The 20,163-nt window shown below is 39.4% G+C and overlaps 2 protein-coding genes across 8 annotated transcripts in view; one reads left to right on the top strand and one right to left on the bottom strand.

Moving 5' to 3' along the window:
• Nucleotides 1–20,163, top strand: part of LOC145442780 (uncharacterized) — a 290,597-nt gene that overhangs the window by 113,972 nt on the left and 156,462 nt on the right. The gene's annotated exons all lie outside the window — the stretch shown is intronic.
• LOC145442919 (uncharacterized) lies at nucleotides 2,549–7,785 on the bottom strand. 2 transcript variants are annotated; one of them, XM_080320964.1, is made up of 5 exons: nucleotides 7,405–7,785; nucleotides 6,703–6,934; nucleotides 6,280–6,424; nucleotides 4,547–4,626; nucleotides 2,549–2,829 (listed from the first exon to the last, which is right to left on the bottom strand). In XM_080320964.1, the coding sequence occupies exons 2-5, from the start codon at nucleotides 6,736–6,738 to the stop codon at nucleotides 2,611–2,613; spliced, it is 480 nt and encodes a 159-aa protein (XP_080177090.1). In that variant the 5' UTR covers nucleotides 6,739–6,934; nucleotides 7,405–7,785; the 3' UTR covers nucleotides 2,549–2,610. The 2 variants fall into 2 exon arrangements, with proteins under 2 accessions (XP_080177090.1, XP_080177091.1); XM_080320965.1 differs by lacking the exon at nucleotides 7,405–7,785 and having other exon boundaries at nucleotides 6,703–7,046.

The following is a 20,163-nucleotide window of genomic DNA, read 5'->3' as shown; positions in this document are numbered from 1 at the left end:
TGGTAACAATGCAGGACAGATTCCCATTGTAGTCTGCGAGTCACTCGGTTCTGATAAAGACACTGGGCAAGTGGGCATATCTACCATGTATTGGTCCTCCACCTAGAGTGCGGGTGTTCTTCCTCTTTTTGCGAATCGATTGAACGTTTCTTCACACCTTCGCTCAAATACTCGCAATACTGGGTCACAGTGTCTGGCTCTCAATTCCCACCAGTCACATTTTCTATGAAGGACTTCATGTCATCACGCTTATCCTCAGTTAAGGCAATTTCCATGGTATGTTGATAGATAGCTGAATTGACGAGGAGGCGAGGAGCGATTGCCTTGTCAAAACATCCTCCATCCATGATTTGGATGGTTGTTGTGCTTCCAGCATAGATCAACTGGATCACATCTAGTAGCCCAGAATATTCCATGTTGCCACCAATTTGTCCAAGATAAGATTTCAATAGGTGAAAACCACTCAACCTTGGAATGACTGGTAAATTTGTCTGCTTCATTATATATATAGCCTTCAGTCGAAACGGAAGATCGACGGTCACTATAGCTACTCCAACGCGCTGCATGTGTGCACTCTTTAAGACTGGCGAAGAAGGTTTTGAGGTCATCAGGATCTCCTTCAATGACTGGAAGGAACTCGACATGTGAGCGATGTTATGCATCATTACCATTGATTCTCTTCATCCAGCCATTCCAGTTGGAATGTTGAAACTCAGGATCGTTGGCTTTATTAACCCAAACCACTGCTCATAGTGTTACCTGGATAGATGAGCGTCTGATCCAAGCTGATCCATATGCCAAGGATCAGAAATTATGGTGAAACAGCGGTGAACCATTCAGTAACAATTGACAATGAACTCATACAAGGCCGTGCTAGATTAATAGCCACTTTTTTTACTTCGGTACAATTGCGTCCATCTTATAGAACGGGATGATACAGAAAATACCGTTTTAGACCTTGCTGCATGGCTTAGAACTGTATTTATGGAATTACTGAACTGGTTTTAAGCCTATATGTGTGTGTGTTACCCAGTATTATACACTATACAGAATTTGATGAATCGTTCGGTATCGAATTACTGAACGGTGTACTTATGACTAGATAACTATGCCATCAGTGCCATTACTTTTACATATATTTCCACAAAAGAGCCTGTAGTAAAATGTAAATTTTAACAATCAATTGAGAAACATGAAAAACCATTATTAAACACATCCTTAGTTAGTTATAGCCGATAAAGATATTTTTTTCAATTTTTTCATTTTATTTTGTTTTTTCAAATGTGTCAAATTTAACAGATTTTTTTTCTGGGTTTCCCACAAGAGTTGAACTTCAACATTTTAACGCATGTTATAAGAGACCTTGACAGACATATTGGTGAAGAAATTGTTTGGTAACAATATAGTTCACAGATTTGTGAAATATTTCATAAAATGCCCTTACTACACATCCAACATAGCCTGTGCGAGTGAGCGTTATCACTAGGGACTTTAGCAACACTTACAAGTGAATTCAATTTACTGTAAGCATTTGATGAGTGCCAAGCATAACCCGCTGATTCAGCCGATCCCTATAGCATTCAAAACGTCACCTATGTATTACAGCTTGAGCCTAATAAGATCACACAAAGTAGGGTATCGTGTCATTGTCAAGCTTTATATTTGTATTCACTGATGATGAATATCTTCTGAAATGGGGAATTCGTTCACCACTTGCATAAGCGCCTTTGCTTTCCCTCGATGAAAACACGGCATGGAGGCTACAGACGATTCCTTCCAATAAAGCAGTCATGCTATAACGTTTTTGTCAAGCAACTGTTGTTTGTTCATCATGTATTTCGTACCTCAACATGTCCTGAATTAATCTTAAATCACCATCTGCCAACCTACCAGCAATGCGCTTTCAGAATCTCCGCCGGTAACAGACTCATTGAACACCTAATCAACAAGCTGCTGCCTTCCTGATCATTGAAGCATAGCCGATTAGCCAATCAAGAGCCGTAGCTATTTGATTACTAGTCTTGTCGTCGTTCTGTGGTCAGTGGCACGCCCATTCTTGGGCAGATACTTTCAAACGCTTTTCCCGAAATCTTAACGGCTTTCCCGTGAGCTTCTTTCAGGTTCATTGTTTTTTTTTTATCAATAGTCTATAGACTGAGACACAATCACGGGGTATTTTTAGGATTTTCTAAATTTTGGACAACCCTAGTTATCAGTAGTGGTTTTACTCGCCGACACATCGGGCTCTGGCGTAGAGCCTTTGCGAATCGAACGTACGTTACTCCTGGTCTCTGAAAGCACGGGTGCAACCAATGATCTAAGGTAGCTACCGGCTGTACCAATACTGCCGGAACTAATCACCAGAAACCCACATTTACTCTTCGATGATTGTGTAAAGACGCTATCATTCTACGGGGACTACACTGTAAAAATAATCAGGGGTGTACCCATAGTCTAGACCTGGTCCCACCCGAGTCATGTTGACATGGAAAAGGCCCATGATAACTTGTCGACATCCATGTAGACCTGTTGACATCCATGTTCCTACCCATGTCCTAATGAGGCTTCAAATTGACCTTTCACCTCTACTAATGTACACATACCCTGTGGTTAGATGTATTTAGCTGTATTTGACATCTGGAATGTTTGCAAGAAAATCTGCGAAAAGTTCAATGAACTCGCTGACGCAAACTTGATGTTGAAAACGCAATATGTCGCCAATGTATGATGGAAACTCATTAGTCCATCGACAGATTCCCCAACGAAATGGATTGTCCACTTTTTCTGAAGAGTATCGCACTTCATCGTCGGGTAGACATTCTTCGGATCCTATAATGAATATAAATGTCATTACCATCCATGCACTATTCAAGGCACACGGGTTGATAGAATAAATATGAATAGTTTCCAAGATGGTTTAAAGTTGTATCAATCACAGCCAGTTAAGATGACAAAAATCTATTAGCACCTCATTACATTGATCTTGTCTATGAATAGTCTCGGTATGTACAAAATCTACTTTTCACTTGACCATATCAAGTATGCACACATGCACAGTCATCCATTCCTTTACCTCTGCACCACTATACTATTTGATGCTACGACCTATACGATTATCCAATTATTAATAAATGGATGGATTAATGCACGGATGGGCGGTAAATCCAGGATTTGAAAACTTGTATTTTGGTGACGGAGTTCAACTTTGGTGATTGCGACCCGGCCAAAGGTTGTTTGTATCTTTTCTGGGAATTCCGAAAACAGAACTACTCGCTTTTTCAAATCCGCAAGTAAAACTAAAACTGGGACTAATCAATCACCTTCTAAAATTCAAAACTAGAATTGTAACTAAAATTACTCAATTTTCAAAATCCACAAATATAACTATAACTTACAACTATACCTAGAACTTTTTAAAATTCGATACTAGAACCAGTACTAGCAACCTTTTAAAATCAGGAGCTTACGAACTAAATCACAACTAACAATATCAGTGGTTTTTGACTGGTTTTCCCGCGAGGCAATGGCGCACACTAAACTAACATTGTTTGTAGGGCTGGGCATAATGATTCGAGCACTTGAATCTGAATTGAGTATTATTATTATTATTGTAGTATTTAAATAGCTGGTTCGTAGTACAGAACTTGAATATAGCTTTCAATGCAACATCCATTGTAGCAGTATATTTATTAAACTCGAAGACTTTTCGGGTGCCTCTTTTCAAGAGTTATCGGCACACTGAGGGGATTTAAACAGATTTAAAAGCAAAACCAAAAAGGCGAAGTATGACGCAACAATCAAAATCACAGACCATGAAATTCGCATTGTATGTTGTATCAATGGCAACAATAACAAACTACGAAGTATACGGACATACGGTACTATAGTAGCAGCACAATTTGTAAATAAACAATTACACGCACGGAACAACACGCACTAATGAGAAATTTGTAGGTTATAGAGGAAATCTTTCTGTCTGCATAAAATAGGTTTGCTCAACTGAATAATAGTAGACTCCAACGCTTTTAAATGAACATATTGTCATCATAGTGCTGTGCTGTGCAATATGTTCACTGTCATTGCGCGTGGTAGGTCTGTGTTTCATTTAAAGTGTTGGAGTCTACTATTATTCAGTTGAGCAAACCTATTTTATGCAGACAGAAAGATTTCCTCTATAACCTACAAATCTCTCATTAGTGCGTGTTGTTCCGTGCGTGTAATTGTTTATTTACAAATTGTGCTAATACTATAGTACCGTATGTCCGTATACTTCGTAGTTTGTTATTGTTGCCATTGATACAATGCGAATTTCATGGTCTGTGATTTTGATTGTTGCGTCATACTTTGCCTTTTTGGTTTTGCTTTTAAATCTGTTTAAATCCCCTCAGTGTGCCGATAACTCTTGAAAAGAGGCACCCGAAAAGTCTTGGAGTTTAATAAATATACTGCTACAATGGATGTTGCATTGAAAGCTATATTGTAGTACTGTAGTATTGTCTTGTAGTATTATTGAGCAAACCAGTTTTGGCCATTATCAACAACTCACCTTATCCACAATCAGGAAGCTGTCGAAGCGTTCATTGAAAATGGTGGGGATGCCGACCACCCAGTCCAATTTCTGATTACCTGAATGAGAAGTGAGAGATCAGCTCAAGTGAAACACTCGAGAAAAAAAAAAACGTTTTAAAAATTAAATAAATGCAGTTACAAAAATTAAATGAATGCAGTTACTGTTTGTGTAGTGTGAACTGCAAATATGGGCGTGGCAAAAAATATGCAAATTTTAACATTGCCTTAGGAACCAGACAGTTTTTAAAATCGGCAACTTGAAATACCCTATTTCTATAATATCCTACCAAGTAATGACCTTCATAAATCCGCAACTAACGAACTATAATACATCGAACTCAGCCATGGGCAAAGTGAGCCCCGCTATTTTGAGAAGCACGTGTGGCCATTTTTTGGAATTAAAAACATAAAACCTACTTTTGAATATTGCTGAATAAAACCATAAGCTGGATAAACTGAGCTGGAACGGAAATTGATTTACTTTGAAACCTGCTCAATAATATATAGCGATTACATAGCCTACGTCCCTCCCAAGCTTGTATGCGTTAACCATTTAAAATCAAGTCAATGTAGCAAAGTCGTAACAACTAGTCACAATAAGTTACTCCGTCAGTATAGTTTGGTTCAAACCTTCTTTGTTGCCATTGTCAGTGCGCGTTTTGACTGAGACCTCATCATACATAAAGGGTGAATGGGCATATCATAAAAATAATGTCGAAAGCCTAAATGCAAAGAAGGTATGGAGCACTAAACACAGGGCCGCAACTGCCGCATCCCAAACCCCTCAAATGGAGAGGGCCCGAGCTCGAAGCACCAAAAATTACTTCGTAAATGGACATAAATCCTATAATTTATGAAACTTAATTCAAATTTTCTTCGCGCGATATATAGTGACTAGATGTTTTGATAGTAATATGGGTACCACTCTTCCCGCAAGAACAGCTAATTTATGGAGATCAGCATTTCGGCGTCGGCCGTTAGCGCGTCAGGACACACCAAGACGTTGACAATGACGTTTTGGCTAACATGTGACTCTGTGAAGTGTGCTGAAAAAAGCTCAACGGCGAGGAAACCTTGACCAAAAGTACCGCCACATGTCGGCCGAAACCGATACATATATGTCAATTTCATCAAGTCGCACTGTTAAGATATAGCCTACCTTTTGATGTATTGATATAAAAACCCGGATTAAAGAGAATTCAAAATGTATCATGTTAAACATTATCTTGAATTAGGAGGGAAAATAAATATAAATTTTCATTTCGTTAATTAACCGTACTTTTCTTATTAGGCTATCTAATATCAACACATTCACGGAGACGTATTTATTAAAAATGTAATTCACTGCTTTCCATTTATAAATAAAATCAATACACTGGAGAATATAGCTGAACATGTTGGCTCGGCTCGGCACGCCAACTTACTTTCTATTACTGAAGTGGCCTGCAGAGAAAAATAATTGCCCACCCCTGAACTAACTAGATCTGTGGAATCACTCAGGTAGGCTATTCGATTTCAACCCACCCTCGCGATGACATGTCTTTTTCAGTTATTGAGCACCTACACAACTGCGAAGCTGGAACAAGAATTACTCACTTCCCGAAACCCGCAACTAAAATTTGAACTAATCATTTTTCACAATCCGCGACTAGAACTACTCGACAGATATTGACCCCCAACTAACTAAATTTGCGAAAGTCTCTTACTTACCCATAACTTTTTGAATTTCTATCGGAATTTCTTGCGGTTGCAGGAGACTGAGTGCAGAGCTCCAAGTCTTTTCCAAAATCTTTGAGGTCAAGTCAACATCCAAACAGGCTTGATTCAGGCAACATATTTTCACTTCTTCCAAAATCTGAACATTGTGACATATTTACATCATAGCTAATTAATTAAGTTAGTCTGCAGTAGCCTTTAGTACTATCAGTAGTCTCAATTTAAGCACAGGTCGGGCTTGTGGTCGAGTATATGTCACAACTATCGTAAATTATTTCAGGAATATATATATGTAGTTTGTTTTGTACTATCATAGCATTCTGAAAAACGAACTCTTTTTGAGTTTGTTGCAAAGTCGCAGGTTGACTCGATCATGGCAATGTTGTGTTTGAAACCACTGCGTTAGATTGTACCTACCAAGGGAGCATGGGTCAAAACTGGGTATATCTTCATTCTCCATCAGTATTCTTGCTGATGTTCCATTTACGACACTGTCGCGGCCTGATTTAAAAGTTCTTCTCATTCTATCTTGCGGCATCTCTTCATCTGGCACCCTCTATTTCCACTCTGACTTATTTCCTTTTGATGCTCGTCGACGCTAAGTTCGTCTTCGGAAGGGTAGATGTGTTGACTTTGCAAACAGCTTTCCCTGCACAAGTATAGAAGAGTCACGATAATACTTGGCTTAGCCATGGAAATATCTCTTCAGCGCAAAAATAGCAACGTGCTTGTAAAAAATGGATTGCAAGGTTGAAATTAAAGGGGCACCACTCTAAATATGATGTGGTCTCTCAATAATCTATAAAAAACTCCAATTATGATAAATTCAATTACCCTACATATAATTATTTTACTGCATTTTTATTTAATACAGTGTTCAGTATAACAAGTAGATTTAATTTCTTAGCCGTTTTTTTTATCTGGACCATACAGTGAAAATGTGACGTTAGTCAAAATAACCCCATGGGATATCACCAAAACCAGAGACAATTTGAAAATACCAAGGCCATATCTGGAATCAGTGTCGTTCGGAACCCTGAAACAACTCTTCCAATATACGTTAAGAGTGTAATCCTAGTATAGTAGCCTACCAATTTATTTGTGGTAATGATTACTTACTTTCATCGTCTGTCAAGATTAGTCATATTACTCCTTTATCTTGAATTGTCGAGAGATCATACGAGGCAAATGCCTCATCGTAATATAGAAGTTGAATATACTGTCCCCGATATTACTCCGAAATACAGTTCTCAGAGTTTCAGCTATCTCAGATCTGTGATCCACTGTAATCACTCGTTCATGATCTCCAGCAGCCTCATTTTCAATGTCACAAATATCACAGGAGTAATATTACAAACAACTGCAGTATGTATATCTGTAAAATACAAATTTACATCAGTTCCTTATGTTTCTAGGGTTTTCAAATCTTGAATCAAAGGCTCGAGTATAGCATGATATCCCATATTTTTTAAAGCTGAAGTTTTTTCAATCATCTAAGGATGAATATTCCTCCAGTTGGATAAATACCTCACTTTAACATTGCCCAGTACGGTACAAAATAAAAGCAAGGGAGGTTGTGAAATGTCTAGGACTACTAACGCATTACCAACTACCACATGATCTACAACCACATACAAATGGATACGCAGTAAACTTTGATCACTATTTGCAGCCGTTTGGCAGTTCCCGCTATATACCGGTATCTGACTGAATACGACCAAGTTGCATCAGGTTCGACTATACCCAGTGACGCATTGCAGATTCGGCGGATATATTACAACGAAGACATGAACAATAAATACATCAATACTTACCCTCCAATCCACGGCTTGATACAGCAACAAGCCATAAACTTTGAAACTTTGACAGAAACAACCTATGAAATGACCAACTCCATCAAACTTCCTCTTTTTTCCAATCCTTTTGAATGGGCCTTTTGCAGGACTTCGATCACGTGACTAGATACGCATAGCAACAACAAATTGGTTAGCAAGCTACTTTCTCGCGCACCTGCTTCAGTGCTAAATATCGCATATTGTACTGTTGATTTCTGGTTGTAAACGTTTCGGAAATTTGTTGTAGAAGTCATCAGAGATTCACCTATGCTAGATGTCAATCCTGTACAAAGCATTTAGAATGATATCGTCAGAATTACGCAGAAATCCATCGGTAACGTAGTCGTATTACGGTGCTCAACTCTGATCACATGTACTTAAATTTATGCATTTGAAGTAAAGCAATTGGCTTATATTCTGGTTAGAGTATTAGTTAGTTCAAGCAGTACTATTTGTCTGTTGTGGAGCCTGATTTTGGATGGAAGATATGGCTGAAGCGGCCGCGACCCGCAAGGATCAGGATATACTGTCTGCTGGTTTGGGTGCTGGCTTGCTGCTATAAAACAAATGTCGCTGAACACATCGGAAGTATCTTTTGGGAGAACCTGCCGTCAAGACTAAGCAAATCAGTGCACTTTATTGTTGCCTTATACAATGCCAATTTTATTACCACTACTTCGCAACTGCGATTGAAGTGGATTTGGCGAATCACACTCGATTTTGATAAATAGTTGATGTCACATATGTGCGATATTTAGCGAACTAAGGGAAGTAACTATCATATAACTCTTAGAGCAGCTCAAACGCAGTGACAAGATCGGTCATCTTATACCCAGACGTGGTCAACGTGGTCATTGTTGGGAACCGAGTAGAAGTAATGCCCTAATTTATACTCCAGTACAAGTAGCACTAATTACTTCCAGGACATGTCCAAAGTACTTCAAGTGGAAGTAGAAATGAATTTCTGAAAAGCGGTCAAGAAATTCGTTACATGTTGCATCTTCTTGATCAACGCAAAAGGGTGATGACACCACAAATAAGTGCAATTTTCAAAAATTAATTTAGTTACCGTGGTACTGGGGCTATTTTGCCCAGTTGTTATGACAACCTCACGCTTGAAGGGGATGCAATCATGCGCCAAAGCTACTTTCTAGTTGACAAAAAAGTACTACCTAAAAAGTGTCAAGTAGAAGTGGAAGTAGCCTAAACTCATAATGACGCTAGTACTCAGGTAAAATAGTATTTCGTTGCTGATCCCCTCTGTGTATTGGCTCAACCAACTCAGAAACATCCTCTAAAGACGACTAACATTGTTTCTTTCGCATTGACTCCGTAATATTCTGAACTTATGATATTCTTTGATTCATTGAATTTACAAATAAACTTGCAAAGAAGATCGATTTATTAATTTTTGTGCATTCGATACCCGGAGCATAAGAAATAGTTGAAGAAAAATGGATGTTAACCTTATCAAGTTCAATAACTGCCGAGACTGTTATGCCAATGTATTTTCCTCTACCTCCTTAGCCACTTGTCTAGACATATTCATAGCATCCACGGAAGAGCGCTTGTCTTGCTGTACACAAATGAAATATCATTTTCAAAGCAGACATCAACATCAGGAAAGAAGTTCAGGACAGTTAGTCAGTGGTCAGATCATCTGCTGACATTTTCTGTTGGCATGAAACCGCGCTGCCTTCCACCGCATGCCCAAATTTTATGTGGTGATAATAATTGGATTCAGGCTGAATTCTTGACGAGGGCATCATCAATTTCTTAGTTGCCTATGTTCGGCTCTCTTGGGATAATCCATCAGATCATTAATCCGTATGCATGTGGTATAGCCATATGTCTTGAAACTCAAGATATTTGCACTGTGCCATAGAGTGAAGTAATCCAATCCAGGCAATCAATCAAGTAATCCAGGCCCCGGGACAGTTTGTTTCACCCACAATTGGAGCTGATGATCATTTTCCTTCGGGTAGTGGCTCTTGGCAGCATGACAGAATGATCAATAACTTGTAATATAGGTGTAGAGGTCTAAATATTTTGAATTGAGAAGTCATACAATAGCTTAGGATATTTAATATATATATGGTATGTAGCACATTGCATGAATTCATAACACATCAACGTACTGGCACTGGCAGTCATTGTCTCTTAGGCTTAAAAATAGCAGTATCCTATATATATTGCAATCGATATTAATCATCAAAATGCTGCAATGATTACCAACTACCGCTACAATACAACTATAGTATACTATCCACACCTAACTTAATGCTGCAATAAATATCACGCAGTCAATATCCTGCAATGTCGAATTTTGTGTCATAAAATCATAGTTGACTACCAAATAACGGCTACAATATCGATCATTTTGACGCAAGGAGTTTACATAGTTCATGAATCAAAGACACCCAACATATTTGAATCCTTCCGCATCTCCATGACACTTGCGAACGTTTACAGCCCGAAAACGATAATATACTGGATCCGAAATACGGCTACGTTAACGACGGATTTCTGCGTAATTCTGACGATATCATTCTATGTGCTTTGTACAGGATTGACATCTAGCATAGGTAAATCTCTGATGACTTCTACAACAAATTTCCGAAACGTTTACAACCAGAAATCAACAGTACACTATGCGATATTTAGCACTGAAGCAGGTGCGCGAGAAAGTAGCTTGCTAACCAATTTGTTGTTGCTATGCGTATCTAGTCAAGTGATCGAAGTCCTGCAAAAGGCCTATTGAACGCTACGGCTATACTGCACGCATGACTGGTTTTGTAACCAGATAATCCGGAGTCATTATGGCTCCGTAACCGAATGGCTATGTTTGCGTGAGATGATGTAGCTATGTACGAATCACGATGTTTGTGTATTGCAATATATCCAGTGAGGATGTAACGATGTTTACTTGTCACTCAGCTGAAATACCGATATAGTGAAATGGTAAAGCGTCCTGCTTCTTGATCGGTAGGTCATATGATCAATTCCCGGCCATGTCAGACCAAAGACTAAAAAACTGGTATCCGTGGCTATCCGGCTCATGTTCAGCATTCAGGGATAGCATGGTTATCGCATCTCAATCGTCAACGCATCTCAATGGTGAAAACGAGAATAAGTCTGATATCTCTCTCCCCCTCTCTCTCCCCTATCTCTCTCCTCCCCTCTCCCTCCCCCCTCTCTCTCTCTCTCTCTCGCTCTCCTTTCTCTATGCTCCATTTCCCTTCTTTCTCCCCCTCTCTTCTTTCTGCTCTATTCTTTATCTCTCCTCCACTCTCTCTCCCCTATCTCTCTCCTCCCCTCCCCTCCCCTCCCCTCCCCTTCCCCTCCCCTCTCTCTTTCTCTTTCTCTCTCGTCTTTCTATATGCTCCCATTCACTTCTTTCTCCCCCCCCACTATTCTTTCTGCTCTATTCTCTCTCTCTATCTCCTCTCTCTTCTTCTCCCCCTCCTTTCATTCTCTCTCCCTCTCTCGCTCCTCTCTGTCTCTCTTTCTCTCTCACTCTCTCTCAGTGACGATGATGATGATAGTTATGATGATATCACTAAAGCTCAACGTGATACTCTTACTTGATTACCATAGACATGGGTCCTTATCATGTCCCATCATGGAAGTTTTTGTCATGTCAACATGTGAAAAACTTCCATGATGGGACATGATAAGGCACCCATGTCTATGGTTATCAAGTAAGAGTATCACGTTGAGCTTCAGTGATTTCATCATAATTATCATCATCATCGTCACTGAGAGAGAGGGAGAGAGAGAGAGACAGAGAGGAGGGAGAGAGGGAGAGAGAAAGAGGGGAGGGAGAGAAGGAGGGAGAGGAGATAGAGATAGAGAATAGAGCAAAAAGAATAGAGTGGGGAGAAAGAAGTGAATGAGAGCATATAGAAATGAAAGAGAGAGGGGAGGGGGAGGGGAGGGGAGGAGAGGAGAGGAGAGGAGAGGAGAGGAGAGGAGAGGAGAGAGATAGAAGAGAGAGGGGGGAGAGATAGAGAATAGAGCAGAAAGAAGAGAGGGGGAGAAATAAGGGAAAGGGAGCATAGAGAAAGGAGAGCGAGAGAGAGAGAGAGAGAGAGGGGGAGGGAGAGGGGAGGAGAGAGATGGGGGAGAGAGATATCAGACTTACTCTCGTTTTCACCATTGAGATGCGATAACCATGCTATCCCTGAATACTGAACGTTGAGCCGGATAGACACGAATACCAGTTTTTTATTCTTTGGTCTGACATGGCCGGGAATTGATCATATGACCTACCGATCAAGAAGCAGGACGCTTTACCATTTCACTATATCGCTATTTCAGCTGAGTGACAAGTAAACATCGCTACATCCTCACAGGATATATTGCAATACACAAACATCGCGATTCGAACATAGCTACATCATCGCACGCAAACATAGCCGTTCGGTTACGGAGCCATAATGACTCCGGATTATCTGGTTACAAAACCAGTCATGCGTACAGTGTAGCCGTACCGTTCAATTCAAAAGGATTGGGGAAAAAGAGGAAGTTTGATGGAGTTGGTATTTTCATAGGTTGTCTTTGTCGAAGTTGCAAAGTATATGGCTTGTTGCTGTATTTAGCCGTGGATTGGAAGGTAAGTATTGATGTATTTATGATGTTATGATGTTCCTGTCTTCGTTGTAATATATCCGCCAAATCTGCAATGCGTCACTAGTCGAACCTGAAGCAACTTAGTCGTATTCAGTCAGATACCGGTATATAGCGGGAACTGCCAAACGGCTGCAAATAGTGATCAAAGTTTACTGCGTATCCATTTGTATGTAGTTGTAGATCATGTGGAAGACGTTTCACAAGCTCCCTTGCTTTTATTTTGTACCGTACTGGGCAATGTTAATGTGAAGTATTTATCCAACTGGAGGAATATTCATCCTGAGGTGATTGAAAAAACTTCAGCTTTAAAATATATGGGATATCATGCTATACTCGAGTCTTTGATTCAAGATTTGAAAACCCTAGAAACCTAAAGAACTGATGTAAATTTGTATTTTATAGATATATATACTGCAGTTGTTTGTAATATTACTCCTGTGATATTTGTGACATTGAAAATGAGGCTGCTGGAGATCATGAACGAGTGATTACAGTGGATCACAGATCTGAGATAGCTGAAACTGTGAGAACGGTATTTCGGAGTAATATCGGGGACAGTATATTCAACTTCTGTATTGAGGCATTTGCCTCGTATGATCTCTCGGCAATTCAAGATAAAGGAGTAATATGACTAATCTTGACAGACGATGAAAGTAAGTAATTATTACGACAAATAAATTGGTAGGCTACTATACTAGGATTACACTCCTAACGCATATTGGAAGAGTTGTTTCAGGGTTCCGAACGACAGTGATGCCAAATATGACCTTGGTTTTTTCAAATTTTCTCTGGTTTTGGTGATATCCCGTAGGGTTATTTTGACTAACGTCACATTTTCACTGTATGGTCCAGATAAAAAAACGGCTAAGAAACTAAATCTACTTCTTATACTAAACAGTAAACACTGTATTAAATCAAAATGCAGTAAAATAATTTCATTTAGGGAAATTGGATTTATCATAATTGGAGTTTTTTATAGATTATTTCTTGAGGGACCACATCATATTCAGAGTAGTGCCCCTTTAATTTCAACCTTGCAATCGATTTCTTACAACCACGTTGCTATTTTTGCGCTGAAGAGATATTTCCATGGCTAAGCCAAGTATTATCGTGACTCTTCTATACTTGTGCAGAGAAAGCTGTTTGCAAAGTCAACACATCTACCCTTCCGAAGACGAACTTAGCGTCGACGAGCATCAAAAGGAAATAAGTCAGAGTGGAAATAGAGGGTGCCAGATGAAGAGATGCTGCAAGATAGAATAAGAAGAACTTTTAATTCAGGCCGCGACAGTGTCGTAAATGGAACATCAGCAAGAATACTGATGGAGAATGAAGATATACCCAGTTTTGACCCATGCTCCCTTGGTAGGTACAGCCTAACGCAGTGGTTTCAAACACAACATTGCCATGATCGAGTCAACCTGCGACTTTGCAAAAAACCCACAAAGAGTTCGTTTTTCAGAATGCTATGATAGTACAAAACAAACTACATATATATATTCCTGAAATAATTGACGATAGTTGTGACTTATCCTCGACCACAAGCCCGACTTGTGCTTAAATTGAGACTACTGATAGTACTAAAGGCTCCTGCAGACTAACTTAATTAATTAGCTATGATGTAAATCTGTCACAATGTTCAGATTTTGGAAGAAGTGAAAATATGTTGCCTGAATCAAGCCTGTTTGGATGTTGACTTGACCTCGAAGATTTTGGAAAAGACTTGGAGCTCTGCACTCAGTCTCCTGCAACCGCAAGAAATTCCGATATAAATTCAAAAGGTTATGGGTAAGTAAGAAACTTTCGCAAATTTAGTTAGTTGGCGGTCAATATCTGTCGAGTAGTTCTAGTCGCGGATTGTGAAAAATGATTAGTTCAAATTTTAGTTGCGGGTTTCGGGAAGTGAGTAATTCTTGCTCCAGCTTCGCAGTTGAGTAGGTGCCCAATAACTGAAAAACACATGTCATCGCGATGGTGGGTTGAAATCGAATAGCCTACCTGAGTGATTCCACAGATGTAGTTAGTTCAGGGGTGGGCAATTATTTTTCTCTGCAGGCCACTTCAGTAATACAAAGTAAGTTGGCGTGCCGAGCCGAGCCAAAATGTTCAGCTATATTCTCCAGTGTATTGATTTTATTTATAAATGGAAAGCAGTGAATTACAATTTTAATAAATGCGTCTCCGTGGATGTGTTGATATTAGATATAGCCTAATGAGAAAAGTACGGTTAATTAACGAAATGAAGATTTATATTTATTTTCCCTCCTAATTCAAGATAATGTTAAACATGATACATTTTGAATTCTCTGTAATCCAGGTTTTTATATCAATATATTAAAAGGTAGGCTATACCCTAACAGTCGCGACTTGATGAAATTGACATATATATATTGGTTTCGGTCGACATGTGGCGGTATTTTTGGTCAAGGTTTCCTCGCCGCTAAGCTTTTTTGCAGCACACTTCGCACAGTCAATTGTTAGCCGAAGCGTCATTGTCCACGTTTTGGTGTGTCCTGACGCGCTAACGGCCGACGCCGAAATGCTGATCTCTATAAATGAGCTGTTTTCGCGGTTATAGAGTGGTACCCATATTATTATCAAAACATCTAGTCACTATATATCGCGCGAAGAAAATTTGAATGAAGTTTAATAAATTATAGGATTTATGTCCATTTACGAAGTAATTTTTGGTGCTTCGCGGTCGGGCCCTCTCCATTTGAGGGGTCTGAGATGCGGCGGTTGCAGCCCTGCGTTAAGTGCTCCATACCTTCTTTGCATTTCAGCTTTCGACATTCTTTGGCCATTCACCCTTTATGTATGATGAGGTCTCAGTCAAAACGCGCACCGATAATGGCAACAAGGAAGGTTTGAACCAAACTATATGGAAGGAGTAACTTATTGTGTCTAATTGTTACGACTTTGCTACATTGACTTGATTTTAAATCTGGATTACGCATATAAGCTTGGGAGGGACGTAGGCTATGTAATCGCGATATATTATTGAGCAGGTTTCAAAGTAAATCAATTTCCGTTCCAGCTCAGTTAATCCAGCTTATTGTTTTATTCCACGCAGCAATATTCAAAAGTACGTTTTATGTTTTTAATTCCAAAAAATAGCCACGCGTGCTTCTCAAAATAGCGGGGCTCACTTTGCCCATGGCTGAGTTCGATGTATTATAGTTCGTTGGTTGCGGATTTATAAAGGTGATAACTTGGTATGATATTATAGAAATAGGGTATTTCAAGTTGCCGATTTTAAAAACTGTCTGGTTCCTAAGGCAATGTTAAAATTTGCATATTTTTGCCACGCCCATATTTGCAGTTCACACTACACAAACAGTAACTGCATTCATTTAATTTTTGTAACTGCATTTATTTAATTTTTAAAACGTTTTTTTTTCTCGAGTGTTTCACTTGAGCTGATCTCTCACTTCTCATTCAGGTAATCAGAAATTGGACCGGGTGGTCGGCATCCCCACCATTTTCAATGAACGCTTCGACAGCTTCCTGATTGTGGATAAGGTGAGTTGTTGATAATGGCCAATACTGGTTTGCTCAATAATACTACAAGACAATACTACAATAATAATAATAATACTCAATTCAGATTCAAGTGCTCGAATCATTATGCCCAGCCCTACAAACAATGTTAGTTTAGTGTGCGCCATTGCCTCGCGGGAAAACCAGTCAAAAACCACTGATATTGTTAGTTGTGATTTAGTTCGTAAGCTCCTGATTTTAAAAGGTTGCTAGTACTGGTTCTAGTATCGAATTTTAAAAAGTTCTAGGTATAGTTGTAAGTTATAGTTATATTTGTGGATTTTGAAAACAGAGTAATTTTAGTTACAATTCTAGTTTTCAATTTTATAATGTGATTGATTAGTCCTAGTTTTAGTTTTACTTGCGGATTTGAAAAAGCGAGTAGTTCTGTTTTCGGAATTCCCAGAAAAGACATAAACAACCTTTGGCCGGGTCACAATCATCAAAGTTGAACTTCGTCACCAAAATACAAGTTTTCAAATCCTGGATTTACCGCCCATCCGTGCATTAATCCATCCATTTATTAATAATTGGATAATCGTAGGTCGTAGCATCAAATAGTATAGTGGTGCAGAGGTAAAGGAATGGAAGACTGTGCATGTGTGCATACTTGATATTGTCAAGTCAAAAGTAGATTTTGTACATACCGAGACAATTCATAGACAAGGTCAATGTAATGAGGTGCTAATAGATTTTTTTCATCTTAACTGGCAGTGATTGATACAACTTTAAACCACCTTGGAAACTATTCATCTGTATTTTATCAACCCGCGTGCCTTGAATAGTGCATTGATGGTAATGACATTTATATTCATTATAGGATCCGAAGAATGACGATGATGTTCGATACTCTTCAGAAAAAGTGGACAATCCATTTCGTTGGGGAATCTGTCGATGGAATGATTTTTTCACTCAAAACTCGATGGAGTTTCCATCATACATTGGCGACATATTGCGTTTTCAACATCAAGTTTGCGCCAGCGTCAGCGGGTTCATTGAACTTTTCGCAGATTTTCTTGCAAACATTCCAGATGTCAAATACAGCTAAATACATCTAACCACAGGGTATGTGTACATTGGTAGAGGTGAAAGGTCAATTTGAAGCATTATTAGGACATGGGTAGGAACATGGATGTCAACAGGTCTTCATGGATTTCGACAAGTTATCATGGGCCTTTTCCATGTCAACATGACTCAGGTGGGACCAGGTCTAGACTATGGGTACACCCATGAATATTTATTACAGTGTACGTTACATATGTTTGCAGTATTGGCATGTATTTAAGTGGTTTGGAGCTGTGTTCTCTCTAAGCTGCGAACGTGCACAATTGCGCAGTGCTGACACGGTCTCTGCGCACATGAAATCTAAGCTGCGCACAAAAAATCAGAAGTGATGACTTTTTTTAGTCGTAACGCATTCTTATCCAAGGGACCGCGCAGTAAGTTGATTAGTGCGCGCAGACTCGTGAAAAATTAGAGGGATCATTGGTTGGGAGTTATCTCTGTACGTGCATGCAGATTGCAGGCATGGACTTACCAGTCCGACTCCGCGCTCTCAGCACATGTTCCTTGGTAATAGAAACTTTGAATGTGGATTCGTACCATCCTGTCAGCAAATGCTATTGCCTGTAATTAGCGTCGGTCATTATAAATTGTCTCTTATTTGATTTTTCATGTATTACGTAGATAATTTAAAAGAATACTGAAACTGCTGTTATAGGATTTCATGGTGCAGCATCTTCAGGTCAATTGCGCGATTCTAATTTCGCAATGGATCAATATGACGTTGTTGTCATATTTAAGCTATATTTTGGGAATCAGTTTTGAAATATCATATACAGGCCTGCATACAGTAAATGAATATGCTTCAGAAAACGTGAGGTATCTAGTTTAATCGAATTCATAATGATTTATTCTAAACATTTTATTGTAATTCGATAATGTTTTAATGCCGTGTGAAAATTATGAATCCCGCATTACATGTATACTATGGTTACCATATTATTGTGGCTCAAATTCCGGACACTCTTTAGCGCCTACTAGCAGGTTTTAGAAGGGGGTATGAGCACATTGCCTGTCAATATGACGTCACAGTATCAAAGATTGGCCTATGAACTGTATGCAGGAGTTGAGCATAGGTCCTGAATTAGTCATCTCTAATGTGAGCTCTTGTGATTGCTGTATTGTATTGTCATTTGGTCAGCTACAGATTTCGTCACTGGCCTGATGAAATCGTCTAACCAGGACCGAAACAACATTTTTCTGCCGCCTCCTAACCAACAAAACGCTGATCATGGGCCCATAGAGTATTCGGTGCAACTTCTGAGGGGCTTACTATATGCATCTGGTTCTATGTTCATCTGGTTGTTAAATTTTGTGAATAAATTCCGCCAATAAAATTGGTTGTGGCTATATTCCTAAATTGCTAAAATAATTTGATCCTCTCTCTACTCAAGTTTTCTGAGTTAGCGGTAGAGCTTGTGTTTGATGATCACTTCGACAATGCGGAGAGCTTAATTATAAATCGTGAAGTCATGTTCATGTCACACAGATAAGATTATTTGTATGCCAAGATGACGGTTTACCGCAGCAGTTGCACTTCTGGTGGTTTCCAACCTTTATGGTCGCCCTCCATTTCCAATTTTGAAATGTTTCCTGGCCCTGATCGAAATTTGATAGGCTTATTACTACAAAGTTCAGCATCTTCGCCCATACATACGGACGGTGTATTTAGGAAGCTGATTATGTTCAACATCTGGGAAGCGAGTGGCGCAGTTGGTTACGCACTGCAGTCACGACACCAATGGATGTGGTTTCGAATCCCGGTTCTGACCAGCATCTACGTGTCGGAGGTTTCTCTGGGCTCCTCATCGCCGATCCCACTACTACGGTAGTGCGTTGAAAAGCCCAGACCGAAAGTGAGCCGTGCTACAAGTCGGCAGCTGAGACAACGCTGGGGGCGCGTGGTAGTGAGGGTGACTGAAGATTGACTGGGAGAAGAGAATGAAAGCCGTCCCCAAGATTACGAAAGGCAAAGACACTATGAACATTATCGCAATTCATGTCGTGGCAGCACATAGCTTGAAAAAGCGATAAGCGCCACTGTGTTGTATCAATAATAATAATAATAATAATAATGTTCAACATCTGCGCGATCCCAAGGAAAAGGCAAAAGACCCCACTGACCCCAGGTTTAGAACCACTTTCTTTCACTAAAGCATCCATAATTTGCCTTAATCGACTCTAGGAATATACCTTTATTTGTAATTGCGATTACAGGTAAACTTACTTCAGTAAATGATGCTCATTTTTATTTAATTTAATTAGCGAGAGCGGTGTAACTTTGCAATAGATATCCACTCCAATTTATTAGTAGATGAGCTGTTAGACTGCGAGACGTTATATGTTCATGAGAAATCCGATTCCAAAGTTTGGTGCCATACATGGTGCGAATATACCCAAATATGTCATCGGAAGCGCTACGCGTTATTATTACATTCACCAACACTTCTTTGCGTAAAATGGATTTCCGACAATCCTTCATATCAAATTGACGACGTGAATTTTCAGTACACGACCACGTATTTCAAGAAATTCATCCATACAGATTAGACTTTGAAATATTATAATTCTTCCCACGTTCTACATAAATAGTATGATGATATTTTGAAGAAAAGCCAATTTGTTGCTGTTTGCTTGCAGTTGACATTTGCTTAAGATATGTGACGGTTGCACGATAATTGAGCTATATTTGAACTATAACTTCCTGTGTGTGTGTGGGGGGGGGAGTCCACGGGGTACCGTCACCCTCGAAAGGGGTTCGGCGAAGACAAAAAGGTTGAGAACCACTGGCATAGTGTTCCACGGGTTA

Source organism: Botryllus schlosseri, chromosome 7, assembly GCF_051294905.1.
Source record: "Botryllus schlosseri isolate E-star chromosome 7, Bs_hap1, whole genome shotgun sequence".
Classification (NCBI taxonomy): domain Eukaryota; kingdom Metazoa; phylum Chordata; class Ascidiacea; order Stolidobranchia; family Styelidae; genus Botryllus; species Botryllus schlosseri.
This window is presented reverse-complemented; position numbering and strand designations above follow the sequence as displayed.

Coding starts and splice junctions, on each gene's coding strand:
- LOC145442919 (XM_080320964.1), bottom strand. CDS start 6,738: ATGAAGATATACCCAGTTTTGACCCATGCTCCCTTG. Junction 6,425..6,702: donor TTTTGACCCATGCTCCCTTG/GTAGGTACAATC, acceptor CACAATGTTCAG/ATTTTGGAAGAAGTGAAAAT. Junction 4,627..6,279: donor AGAAATTCAAAAAGTTATGG/GTAAGTAAGAGA, acceptor CTTCTCATTCAG/GTAATCAGAAATTGGACTGG.